The 12,576-nt window shown below is 46.3% G+C and overlaps 1 protein-coding gene across 2 annotated transcripts in view; it reads left to right on the top strand.

The window, feature by feature from the left end:
• Eftud2 (elongation factor Tu GTP binding domain containing 2) overlaps positions 1-12,576 on the top strand; it is a 40,885-nt gene that overhangs the window by 7,040 nt on the left and 21,269 nt on the right. The window contains exons 3-11 of one of the 2 annotated variants that reach the window (XM_031351015.1): positions 681-846; positions 1,649-1,727; positions 2,932-3,007; positions 3,429-3,494; positions 4,136-4,171; positions 6,301-6,391; positions 7,203-7,285; positions 9,300-9,466; positions 11,740-11,864. In XM_031351015.1, coding sequence (XP_031206875.1) covers positions 681-846; positions 1,649-1,727; positions 2,932-3,007; positions 3,429-3,494; positions 4,136-4,171; positions 6,301-6,391; positions 7,203-7,285; positions 9,300-9,466; positions 11,740-11,864 — 889 coding nt within the window. The remainder of the gene's footprint in view (positions 1-680; positions 847-1,648; positions 1,728-2,931; positions 3,008-3,428; positions 3,495-4,135; positions 4,172-6,300; positions 6,392-7,202; positions 7,286-9,299; positions 9,467-11,739; positions 11,865-12,576) is intronic. The other variant, XM_031351016.1, reaches the window with a different exon arrangement.

Below are 12,576 nucleotides of genomic sequence, written 5' to 3'. Positions count from 1 at the left end.
AGGCTGGCCTGGAACTCACTCTGTAGACCAGGCTGGCCTCGAACTCACTCTGTAGACCAGGCTGGCCTCTTGAGTTTACTCTTATCCCAGTGTTTCCTCCACTCCTAAACACGCTGCTTTGTCACAGCAGTAGAAAGCCTGACTAGGACAGAAGCTAGGACTAGACTTGCTTGGTTATATTTAGTGTTCCATTGAACATGTTGAAGAAGTGGGGATCTTTCCAGAGCAGTGCCACCACTTCCCCACTCACAGCCCATGCGGGCTTCACATGCTTGCCAACACCTGGTGTTGCTTGTCATCGAGATCTTTGTCTAAACCAGCTTTGTCAAGCTAAGTGAAAATTTAAAGATATGGGTTTGTTCCTAATTCCTACCTCTGGCTTCTGATTTTTGTCCTTGGAGAAAGTGGGTTGGGTTTTTTTTTTGTTTGTTTTCTTAGTTGACCATGCTGTGATGAGCTATTTGGTTGGTTTTTTTTCATCTCAATCCACTGTGACCAGTCATCCCATTAAGAGTGGAACAAGTTTGATGCAGCAGCGCTGGCCATAGCCAAGGCTCCCAGAGTCCCTTAAGAGGAGGGTCTTCCAGGGGTGGAGACCCCTTCACCAGCACAGGAAGGGGCAGTGGGTGGTCAAGCAGAAAAAGGTTCCCCTCTGTCCTCTCCCTCTCTCTTGTCTTTAGATGGATGAGGATGAGGACGAGGATGACGTGGGAGAGCATGATGATGACCACCCTGGGATGGAGGTAGTGCTGCACGAGGACAAGAAGTACTATCCCACGGCCGAGGAGGTGTACGGCCCTGAGGTGGAGACCATAGTCCAGGAGGAAGACACCCAGCCCCTCACAGGTATGGCTGGAGGAAACCTCGCCTAGCTGTCAGCGAGCCTTCAAAGTTCAGTGAATGGATTGGGTTATTTTTTTTCTTTAATTTTCAGTATTATTTCTGGATTAAGAGTCAATTATCTTTGTCTCAATATTCAGCAAAACTCTTAGCTTGTTAGTGAGCAAAAAGAGTTAGTATTTGGGGGCTATAGCAATGGTTCAATTGCTAACAGCACTGGCTGCACTGCAGAGGACCCAGGCTCAATTCTGAGCACCCACATGGCACCTCACACAGCTCACAACCGCCTGTAACTCCGGCTCCAGCGACCCAGTGCCCTCTTCTGACCTCTGAGAACTCCAGGCATGCATGTGATGTACAAACACACATGAAATAAAATAACTAAATATGTGCATATATTTTAAAATGAGTTAGTGCTTTATCCACTTGTTGATACTTAAAGACTGCCACGCTCTCTTTGGTCTGAGGTTTTCCCATGTAGATTCCAGCTTGTCTGAGCAGTCCTTGTGGAGCTCATTGTCCACGTCTTAATAGTGATTCAGGAAAACGATTCTCTTGTGAGATGTAGAGAGAGCTGGGCTTTTTGTGTCCGTTGTTTCCCCACATCCCACCAAATAAACTGAAGTCCCTTCACTGTCTCAGGCCGAAATAGCATTCCGGACTTTCTCAACTTGAGTGAGGGATCCTTGAGAATAAATTAAATTGCTGTTATATATCATGCACTCTAAAGCCTGACACGGTGGAGCCGAGTTCCATATCTCTGTTTCATACCTACTTACATGTCACTGCTTTTTTTCTTTCCTCCCAGAGCCCATTATAAAGCCAGTGAAAACCAAGAAATTCACTCTGATGGAGCAGACATTACCTGTCACGGTGTATGAGATGGAGTAAGTTTTTAAGACCCCTCGGTTCTTTTCTTAGAGGCAGGAAAAGGTGGTTTGTGGTTGAAAGAGTCAGAGAGTTCTGACAGCAGTTCTTTATGATCTGTCAGCGTATGGCTGCTGGGATGTTAGGTTCGTTTTCTCTCCCAGCTCTCATCTGGATGTCAGTTGTTTCCCTTCCTTCATCCCAGCACTACCTCTAACCAAAAGTCCCTGAGGCCAGTCTCCGGGACAGAGTGGGGTGTTATAATTACCAGCATGGAGTGCTGTGTTCTGAAGATCAGTCTTCAGAGCTGTGGTCAGCAGCTGAGAAACAGCTCCAGGAAGTGCCCGCTGACAGTTGTTTTATTCTCCCTGTCCGTCCTGACAGTCTCTTTATTCTCTCTGTCTATCTTTCGCTTTCTCTGTAGTGGTAGAGTTGTTGCTTATTTGTTTTTGGTTTTTTAGAGACAGGGTTTCTCTGTGTAGCCCTAGTTGTCCTAGAACTCACTCTGAAGACCAGGCTGGCTTTGAACTCATGGAGATCCACCTCCTTCTGTCTCCTGAGTGCTGGGATTAAAGGTGTGTGCTGCCACCACACAGCCTGTTTTTGTTTGTTTGTTTAAGATTTATTAGATAGCCAAGGATGATGTTAAATTCCTGCTTCCCCAGCCTCCACCTATGAGGTGTTGAGATTATAAACCTGAACCACCATGCCCAGCTGTTTATTGCATCCTCCTGTCCATTCCCTGCCCCACACCTCATGCATCCCAGGCTGGTTTTGATCCTGCTGCCTCCACCACATAAGCCCTAGGATTACTGCGTGACCCACCATGCCAGCCTTGCCTGAATGTAACCTTTCTTTTTCAATCATTTTACTGTTGAGATCCATATAATGGTGGGCATGAGGCCCAGTGGGAAAGACAAGTCTGACCGACTTAAGTTTGATTCCTGAAACCCAGATGACAGAGAACCAACTCCCAAGAGTGTCTTCCATCCTTCTCCCCCATGCACTCTGTGGTGCATGCCTGTGTGCTCTCGTCCAGAGGGCGGCGCTGGTCTCATGATCTTGGTTTCCAGGCTGTGTTGTCTCATGGGCACCCTGAGCCAGGGCTTCGAATATTCTGCAGTTGATCTGAAAGTTGTTCCTGGCTGGGAACAGCTGAGCTGCCTCTGTGCCTCCCTACTTGGGGAACTTCTGTCATAGTTCCTTTTCTCTTTGTCCTTCCAGTTTCTTAGCAGATCTGATGGACAACTCTGAGCTCATCCGAAACGTGACCTTGTGTGGCCACCTCCACCATGGCAAGGTGAGAGGCTGTTCAGCTTCTTGGAATGGGATTTCTCTTTGTACCTGCTTGACTTCTGAGCCCTTATGAAGTGCTGAGGCTGGGCGGGTGGGTGGGGAACATAAGGACAACGCTCCCTGAGTGCTCTTACAAAATCGTTGTGACATCCCAGCCACTTACATGCCTGAGCTGTGTGTTTACATCTAGACAGAAAAAGGGAAATTGAACCTTACTCTGGTTTTTATAACCTTTTATTTCCTGAGGGAGGATTTTCCAAGAAAGATTTCATCTTTCATTGAAAACTAATCTTACGGCTTCTGTGTTAATCCTTTGTTTTTCTCTACCTCCCTTCATGCCTGAATTACATGGTGCAGGGAGCTTGGGGAGAAAGGCACAGATTTTCTTCCACAGTTACAGGTCTTATTCATCTCTTCTTTTTCAGACGTGTTTTGTAGATTGTTTAATAGAACAGACACATCCGGAAATCAGAAAGCGCTATGACCAAGATGTAAGTAGAATTTGGGCTGAGCTGTTGGGAATGCCTTGCCCCCTCCGGTCCCTCACCTGCATTCCTCAAGAGCATGGGGAATATTAACCTGCAGTATTTTTAGGTGATCTGTTCTGCATTTGGGATCCCTTTTCAGGATGTATCCTGACTTTTATAGTCTCCTCTTTTCTATCATTTTATTAATAGCCTGCTCTATAAATATCCTACAGTCAGTTGGGCCTTGTTATTTTCATGGTAAATTTAAATGCCTGTGAACAAGGCCAACTGTGGCGGCAACTCTCAGTGCAATAAATGTTCAGCCTCTGCCAGATTGACTGTTTTGACGTGCGAGACTTGGAGGCTGGCACGTGCCTCCTTTTAGCACTCCTAAGAGCCAGTGCAGTGTGTGCAGCCTGGCTCTCCAGCCACTCGTGATTGTAGTGTCCACTTACTCCCACCCCTGCACTCCTGCAGGAACCTTTTCCATGTGGGAGGGCACTGGTCTCGTTGACTGGAACTGCTGTGGGGACATTCTACTGTCTTGAGTCTAGTTTTCCTCCTGAGGGAAGCGCCTGGAGGGAGGGGGTGAGCGAGGTGATTGACGGTCTGTGTGTGGGAGAGAAGTCTGAATTCAGGTGCTAACATCACCAAATGTTTTTCAGCTATGCTATACTGACATCCTCTTCACAGAACAAGAGGTGAGTGAGTGTGTCTTGGGAAATCAGACTTTGCCTACACAGACCCACCAGCCATAGTTTTGTGGAGACGAGGGAGGCCTTTACAGGAGCACTCACATTTTAGCCTTGCCCTATGCTTCTCTCCTGCCTCTCTCCGTCATCCCATAATAAGAACTGGGAAGGCAAGCTGAGTACAGGTGCAGAGCCTCCAGTGCTTGAGTAGATTTAACAAATACTGAGAGGTGATGTTCATATGATCTTTACAATATACCACAATCCCTAAGATGTCTCCTGTGAGACCATCTGCTTCCAGGAGGGGCTTCTCTGTGAAGGGCTGTGGTCCAGTGTGCCGCTCGTCTTCTGTCCCCTCCTTTATCATCTGTCCCTTTTTCCCCTAAAGAACTATGTGGAAGGCTCTTATATGTGCACAGGGTTAACTAAAGGAATTCAGGGCAGTGTTCCACAGGATAAGCCATCCTAATAGCATTGTTAGTGTTTTTAAGTTACTGTTTGAGTGTGGCAGGATTTTGTTTGGGTTTTGCTTTTTTCAGTCGTTCCATGCTTACCTCAGACTCAATATCATTTGACGCAGCCTCACCAGTGCCACTGTTAGAGGTCTCATTGTGGTTTTCAGAGATTCTTCCCCCCAACCCACCCCCTTTTTTAAGGTAGTTGTGGGTGAGTTAGGGTCTCTCTCTGTGTAGTCTTGTCTTTGCTATGTAAACGAGGATGACCTTGAACTCACAGAGATCCTTCTGCCTCTGCCTCCTGAGTGTTGAGATTAAAGGTACACAGTGTGAGTGCCCAGCTTTTCCCTCTTTTAAAATACTTATTTCCTATTAGACGTTTAAATATTTCTTTCCTTTAAAAATAAAACCAAGGGCTGGAGAGATGGCTAGTAGGTTGAGAGCACCGACTGCTCTTCCAGGTCCCGAGTTCAATTCCCAGCAACCACATGGTGGCTTACAACCTCTGTAATGGGATCCGATACCCTTTTTTGGCATGTCTGAAGATAGCTACAATGTACTCATATGCATAAAAAATAAAAACAAAAAAACAAAACCAAAAGCCCTAAACCCAGTTGTTTCTTTTTATTTTTATGACACTCACCTGCTTTGTTTCCAGTGAAGGATGTGAGAACCTGGTGCCTGGGGCCTCTGAGCTTACATCATTGCTTTGCTTTTCTCTCTCTCTTTTTTTTTTTTTAACTAATTGCCCTTCAGTACTGATAAGGCACATCGTCTTGCTGATATACAAGGTAGAATAGACCTGTCATCCCAGCTACTCAGAGGCCAAAGCCAGCTTTGTGTACTGCTCAAACCTTTAGTCCCGGGACTGGGAGGCAGGGGCAGGTGGATGGACCTCTGAGTTTGAGGCCAGCCAGAAAGGAAGTTGTTCAAAGCCTACCAGGGTTACAGAACAAGTGAGGATGAGGTCAGCCTGAACAACTTAGTGAGACTTTGTCTCCAATGAAACCTTAGAGCTGATGGTATTGATCACCTAGCATGTGATAATCAATCCCTAATGTTCCCTGCCCCGCCCCCCAAAATTACTTTTGAAGCCAGAGATGTAATTCTATAGTAGAATACTTGCTTAGTATGTACAGACTCTGGGTTTATTCTCTAGCACTGTAAAAAAGTGTCTGCACAGGCCTCTAATCCCAGCACTGAGAAGCAGGCAGATCTCTGTCAGTTTGAGAGCAGCCTGGTCTAAAAGCCAGTTCCACCACAGCCAGGACTACACAGAGAAACCCTGTCTTAAAAACAAAAAAACAGGCTGGAGAGATGGCTCAGCAGTTACGAGCACTGACTGCTCTTTCGAAGGACCTGAGTTCAAATCCTAGCAACCACACGGTGGCTTACAACCATCCATAATGAGATCTGATGCCCTCTTCTGGTGTGTGTGAAGACAGCTACAGTGCACTTACATATAATAAATAAGTAAATCTTTAAAAAAAAAAAAAAATCAAAAAACCGAACAGAAAATGTGTGTCAATGTTTTTTATCTACAAAATCATGTCTAGATAAAAAGAATTATGCCCACTACAACGAGAGTCATTGGTATAATCAGTTAGCAATGGATAAACCCCAAGAGCCGAGTGATTCCTCTGGCTTGGGGATGAGTCTTGAGTGTCTGTCTGTGGATTTCAGAGAGGCGTCGGCATCAAGAGCACTCCTGTGACGGTGGTGCTGCCGGACACCAAAGGGAAGTCTTACCTCTTCAACATCATGGACACACCAGGTGGGCCCCTGACCTTTGCTGTCACAGCCTCATCCGAGTTCTGTTTGTGCTCCATTTCCCAGAGCAGTCAGGATTGCTGTTTGTATTCTTGTTCAAGGATTTCCTTTTCTGACACAGTAGCTGTCTCCTGGCCTTTGATTTCACTTCCATCTTTACTTCCCTGTGGAATTTTAAATTTTAGGAACTTTGTATGTTTACTAATTTCAGTTTATGTCAGGCCCCAGGCCTAGCCATGATGAAATAAAGGTGAGCCAGACCTGACCCCACGAGAAGTGGACAGAGCTTGCCAGGGTGCCGTGAGCAGTGCTGCAAGCTGTTTCTTTTGTGGAAAGAGCTGACTTGATTCATAATTGTTTTATTCAATGTCTGGGCAATTTGGGATCTGGCAGACTTGCCTTCAGTGTACCATCAGGTTCCTCATGTCTGATACTCTGAAGCCCACCATCCCACCCACCTCGCACCCCGCACCCCTTCCCCCAGCGTGCCTTGCCTGGGACCTGTTTCCTCAGAGCAGTTTGCCATCTTCCTATGCCTGCCTTTACCATTTCCCCTGCCTCCAGATTGTTGTATCTCCTGTACTGTTGGTTACCTGTCACACTAAATTGGCATGTCAGCTGCTTTACCTTCTGTGTGTGGAGACCAGTATAAAGCCTTAAGCCCAGGATGGGACTCAAATGGGAGAGGTTTAGACAGTGTGCGGTGCTGTGGGCAGGAAGAGGGATATTTGGAGTTCATAGCACTGGTTCCTCGGGTCACCCTCGGAGCTAACTGCCTCATTCCACCAAGTGATAGCTGGATATTTGCCTTCCAGGTCATGTGAATTTTTCTGATGAGGTCACAGCTGGCTTGCGCATCTCAGATGGAGTAGTCCTTTTCATTGATGCTGCTGAGGGGGTAAGTCAGCCTCTTAGGAGCCAGTTCCTGTTAACATGCCCTACTAATTCTTCTGAGAGCCAGGAACATGCATGCTTGTAGGCTCAGGTTTGCTCTAAATTTAGGGAAGTAAGTTCAAAGTTAGACATTGTACTTGAAAGTCTTTATATTTCTAAACTGAAAGATTGGATATGCTAATGACCTCATTCATACCATTACTCATGAGACACCAGCAGAGGGAACCAAAGGCACTTTATTAAAAATGTTCAGACTTAGTCATACATTGTACAAGGAACTCACTCTGTGTGTTTATGATTTATCTCTGTACTAGAAACATGCTCTCTTGGGTCTGTTCCTGTGAGCTGTAGAAAAGTATTTACAAATTGTTTTCTTTCTTTCTTTTTTGTTTTTTTTTTTTTTTTTTGGTTTTTTGAGACAGGGTTTCTCTCTGTAGCCCCAGCTGTCCCGGTACTCACTCTGTAGACCAGGCTGGCCTCGAACTCGGAAATCCGCCTGCCTCTGCCTCCCAAGTGCTAGGATTAAAGGCGTGCGCCACCACCGCCCGGCTTTGTTTTTGTTTTTTAATAAGATGAAATCTTACTCTGGGGCTGCCAAAGTGAGTTAGTTCTTAAGTTACTTGCTGCCAAACCTGGTTACCTGAGTTCAGTCTCTGGAGCTTACATAAACTTACGTGTGGTAAAAGCAGAGAACCAGCTTCCAGAAGTCCTCTGACCTCCACACCACACTGTTACATGAACTTAAGTACACAGATAAAGATAAATAAATGTAATTTTAAAAGTTAAAAAGAGCCAGGCTGTGGTAGTGCACGCCTTTAACCCCAGCACTTGGGAGGCAGAGGCAGGTGGATCTCTTAATTTGAGGGCAGCCTAATCTATAAAGCAAGTTCCAGGACAGCCAGGGCTATACAGAAAAACTCTGTCTTGAGAAGCCAGTTAAGAAGAAATCTCACTGTGTAGTCCATGCTGGCCTAGAACTTACTGTCTAGCCCAGGTCAGCTCACAGTGGTCTCCATGTCTCTGCTTCTGAGTGCTGGGATTGAAGATGGGCACCTCTCCACCCGGCATATCCTACTGTTGATACTCTGGCTGGCCCATCTGTGGATCTCAGAGGTGGCTGGCTCTTTCATCCATTGACCTACCTCAGGTTTTAGTACTTGCTTATTTTTTTCCACTTTTCCTGCTCTGGTCCTAACACTAGTCATTCTTAAATGAATTCTGGCTTCCTATAGAGGGGAGACCACTATTTAGAAAGAAAGATCTAGGGGTGCTCATTGCTGCTGGGATCCTTCACCTCTAGGCCCATTCACTGAGCACAACTAGCTAATACACACCCACACACCTGTCAGTTTTCTGCACCTGGGTGTTGAAAGCATCAGGCATTCAAAGTGAATGTTGCTTTGTGTGCCTGTAATCATAGCACTTGGGAAGTAAGAAGATTACTACAAATCCTAGGCAAGCTGAGGCTACAAACTCAAGGCCTTGTCTAAGTAAATAAATAAATAATAAGAATGACAACAAGCAATAAATGGCTTGTTCATCCAGGCGTGCCTGGATACCTGTCATAAGTGCTCTGGAGGCCAAGGCAGGACGGAAGACAGCAGATTAGAAACAAGCTTGCACAATGTAGTAATGCCCTGTGTCAAAGTAGACTGAAAGGGCCTGGGGATGTAGCTCAGACAAAGCTCTGGGTTTAATCCTTAGGATCACAGCAAAAAGAAAAAAAAGATTGTACATCATTCATCCTAATACTTCTAAATCCAGTAAGTTCTTGCTAACCTTCTAACTCCCTTCTCTGGTGCTGAGAAGCCTGGGTCTCCAATCAGCATTGTGTCCTCCTTGGTAGGGTACCCTCTTAACAGTTCTGCATCTGCTGTGGGGATCATCTTCCAGCTGACACTTCATCCCCAGGCCCTTTCTCCCCTGTACTGAGTATGCAGAGTGTGTTCTCTTTGGCTCTGCTGTAGATTTTGTGCCCTCTGCTCTTTGTACCACCTCTACACCCTTGTGTTTCTCAGGTGATGCTGAACACAGAGCGGCTGATCAAGCATGCCGTGCAGGAAAGGTTAGCCGTCACGGTGTGCATCAACAAAATCGACAGGCTGATCTTGGAGCTGAAGCTGCCTCCTACAGATGCTTATTACAAGCTGCGACATATTGTGGATGAGGTCAATGGATTGATCAGGTACGAGACCGTGCAGAGACCCTGAGGGTTTCCTGTCTCCTAAAGAGCCTGGCTTTTATAAATCTTAATTTTACCTTGAAGACTTCTGAGAGTAACTTTTTGGTGTATGTTGATGAGGTTGTCAGACAGTACATGTCAGGTCTCCACAGGATTGAGTCGAGCCTAGCCTTATCAGCAGCTCAGTGTCTTAACCAGTCGTGCAGTTTAACACATCTCTGGTTTTGTTGTTTTTTGTTTTTTTTTTTAAAGATTTATTTATTATATGTGGGTACACTGTAGTTGTCTTCCGACACTCCAGAAGAGGGCATAAAATCTCATTTTGGATGGTTGTGAGCCACCATGTGGTTGCTGGGATTTGAACTCATGACCTTCCGAAGAGCAGTCGGTGCTCTTCCCCACTGAGCCATCTCACCTTGTTGTTAATAGGAGCTAAACAAGTCTCACCGTTACCACAAACCTGTCATGTTGAGTTGGGCTGGGTATTTAAAGCTATGTTTGTTTATGTGTCTGAATGGATTGTATGTATGTGTATCATGTACATGCCTGATGCCTATGGAAGTCATAAGAAGCCATTAGAGTCTCTAAAGGTACAGAGAGTTGAAAGTGTCCGTGTACGTGCTGGGAACTAAACCTGCGTCCTGTGCAGGGAAAATAATGTTGCTCTACATTCTGAGCCAAAAGTTCATTAGTTCTTTGTTTATTTTATGTGTCTGGGTGTTTTGCCTATGCACCATGTACATGCCTTTTGCCTACAAACCCTCAGAAATGAAAGTGGGGAATAATAGAGGATGACACTGTCAGCCTGGTCTCTGTGTCTGTGTGCATTCACATACACAGACTACACACAAACAGTAGTTTAATTTAAATGCATAGGATGGTCATAATGGTCCACACCTGTAGTCCTGGCTCTCAGAAGGCTGCAGCAGAATTGCCATGAATTTGAGGTTAACATGGGCTGCAGAATGAGACACTATCAGAAAACACAAAGGCTGGCTGGCTGGCTCAGCAGATAAGGGACTTGTATGAGCCTGTCTGTATTAAATCCTCAGAACCCAGGGAAAGATGGAGGGAGGGAACGGACTGCACAGAGTTGTTTTCTGACCACTCATATTGGCATGTGTGCACACACCATACATACATGTATCTGCTTCATAAGAAGGTAAGAGATTGAGGCTCACATTGACAAGTGTGGGCCCATGTTAGCAGTCTTGCTGTGGAATGCGATGGCACCCAGAGAGCCCTGACGGCTTAAGCTGTCCTACTCCTTGAGCCCCTGCCTCAGCCTCCCAAATGCTGCGATTATAGGGCTACACCTCCATTCCTGGCTTTCTGAATGGCTTTAAGTTTAGGCCTGGGGTGTAGCTTTGTCATCCGGTGCTTGCTTACTGTGTGTAGGGCCTGGTTTTGCATTCTTCAAAATAGTGAAATGAAAGTTTCAGCATGAGACCAGGTGGTGGCACTCAGAGGCAGAGGCGGGTAGATCTCTTCAAAGCCAGCCTGGTACAGACTGAGTTCCAGGACAGCTGGGGCTACACAGAGAAACCCTGTCTCAAAAAGCCAAAGGTTGGGGGTATGGTTTCAGCATAAAATTGTGAAACGAGGCCAAAGACAATCAGAGAACCAGAGTGGAGAGAGCAGCACTGTTCTGTTCCTCTCTCCTCAGTGTTGTTTGTATGTCCTGTCCGCCCACATACTCTCAGCCCTAGACAGGGCCTCTTATAGCCCAGGAACTTCCTACATAGCCAAGGATGACCTTGAACCGATCTTCCTGTCTCCCTTTCTGAGTGCTGGGCTAACAGGCTAAGCTGTCATGTCCAGTATACAGTGCTAGGGATCAGACCCAAGGCCTGGTACATGCTAGGCAAGCATTGCCCATCTCTCTATATGTCCCTTTGTATTGGAATTGACACATCTCCCAAATGTATCCCTCTGATCACATTAGATTAGTTTGTGTTCTCAGATCTCTCTCTCCCACCTCCAGTTTCCCCTTGACTGTCCTGTGCAGTTAGCTTTTTCAAAACCGGGCAGAACATCCCGGCTCTGGGAAATGAGCTTGCTCTTGGGAGTGAGGGAACAATTCTATCGTGTCACTTTGTTGACCAGGCTCCTGGCAAATCTAAGAATCTTATGCCAGCACCTCCTAAGGCTGGAGAATGAGAACTGTGCCAGGGAGTTGCTGCCCTTCCTCTCGGCAGCATGTCAGTGATGCAGCACAGCCTGGTGTCAGGGCTACTGTGCAGCCTGGCACTGGCTCACAGCTGTCTCTGTTTCAGCATGTATTCCACTGACGAGAACCTGATCCTTTCTCCGCTCCTGGGCAACGTCTGCTTCTCCAGTTCCCAGTACAGCATCTGCTTCACACTGGGCTCCTTTGCCAAGATCTACGCTGACACCTTTGGTAAGCTCTGTCTGCTGCTGTCTCGCCTGCTTCCCTTGTCATGTGTCCCCTGTCCTGCTGAATGGCTCAGACATTGGCTTCCTGTCACATTCCTTGCTTGGGGGGAGGGGCACTCCATCACCTCTTATTGTCAAATTTGAGGCTTCTTTTAAAAAGCCTCAGAATCTTTATTCAGACTGAGTTGTTTCTAGACAGGGTCTTTTTGTTTTGTTTTGTTTTTAAGATAAACAAGTTTTATGTGTGCGCACTTGTGTGCTCATGTGCACCAGCCATGTGTAAGTAGGTGCCCTCATTGGCTAGAACAGGACATGAGAGCCCTTGGAATTAGAATACAAGTGGGTGTGAGCCATCTTGTGTGGGTACTGGCAACCCGGTCCAGGTCATCTACAAGAGCAGCAATTTCTGTGCAGCTGAGCCATCTTTCTGCCCCTCTGAATAACAACTGAAAAACATTTGAGTGATTCGGAAGAAGCCTCGTATCATACTAAGGTGCAGGCTTTTAATTCCAGCACTCAGAAGGAGAGGCAAGCAGGAATCTGTGAGTTTGAGACCAGCCAGGGCTACATAGGGACACCTTTCTGAAAAAGAGCTCACTTTAGACATAAACACACCTCCGAGAGGAACCATCTGTGGATGAGGAGTCACACGTGCCTACAAAGCCTATTCAGTTCTTCTCCAAGACGGATGGAGCTTTGACAGGATGGAGTTTCTT

This window comes from Mastomys coucha, unplaced genomic scaffold, assembly GCF_008632895.1.
Source record: "Mastomys coucha isolate ucsf_1 unplaced genomic scaffold, UCSF_Mcou_1 pScaffold5, whole genome shotgun sequence".
Classification (NCBI taxonomy): Eukaryota; Metazoa; Chordata; class Mammalia; order Rodentia; family Muridae; genus Mastomys; species Mastomys coucha.
The sequence above is the reverse complement of the archived record's forward strand: the minus strand, read 5'-3'. Positions and strand labels throughout refer to the sequence as shown.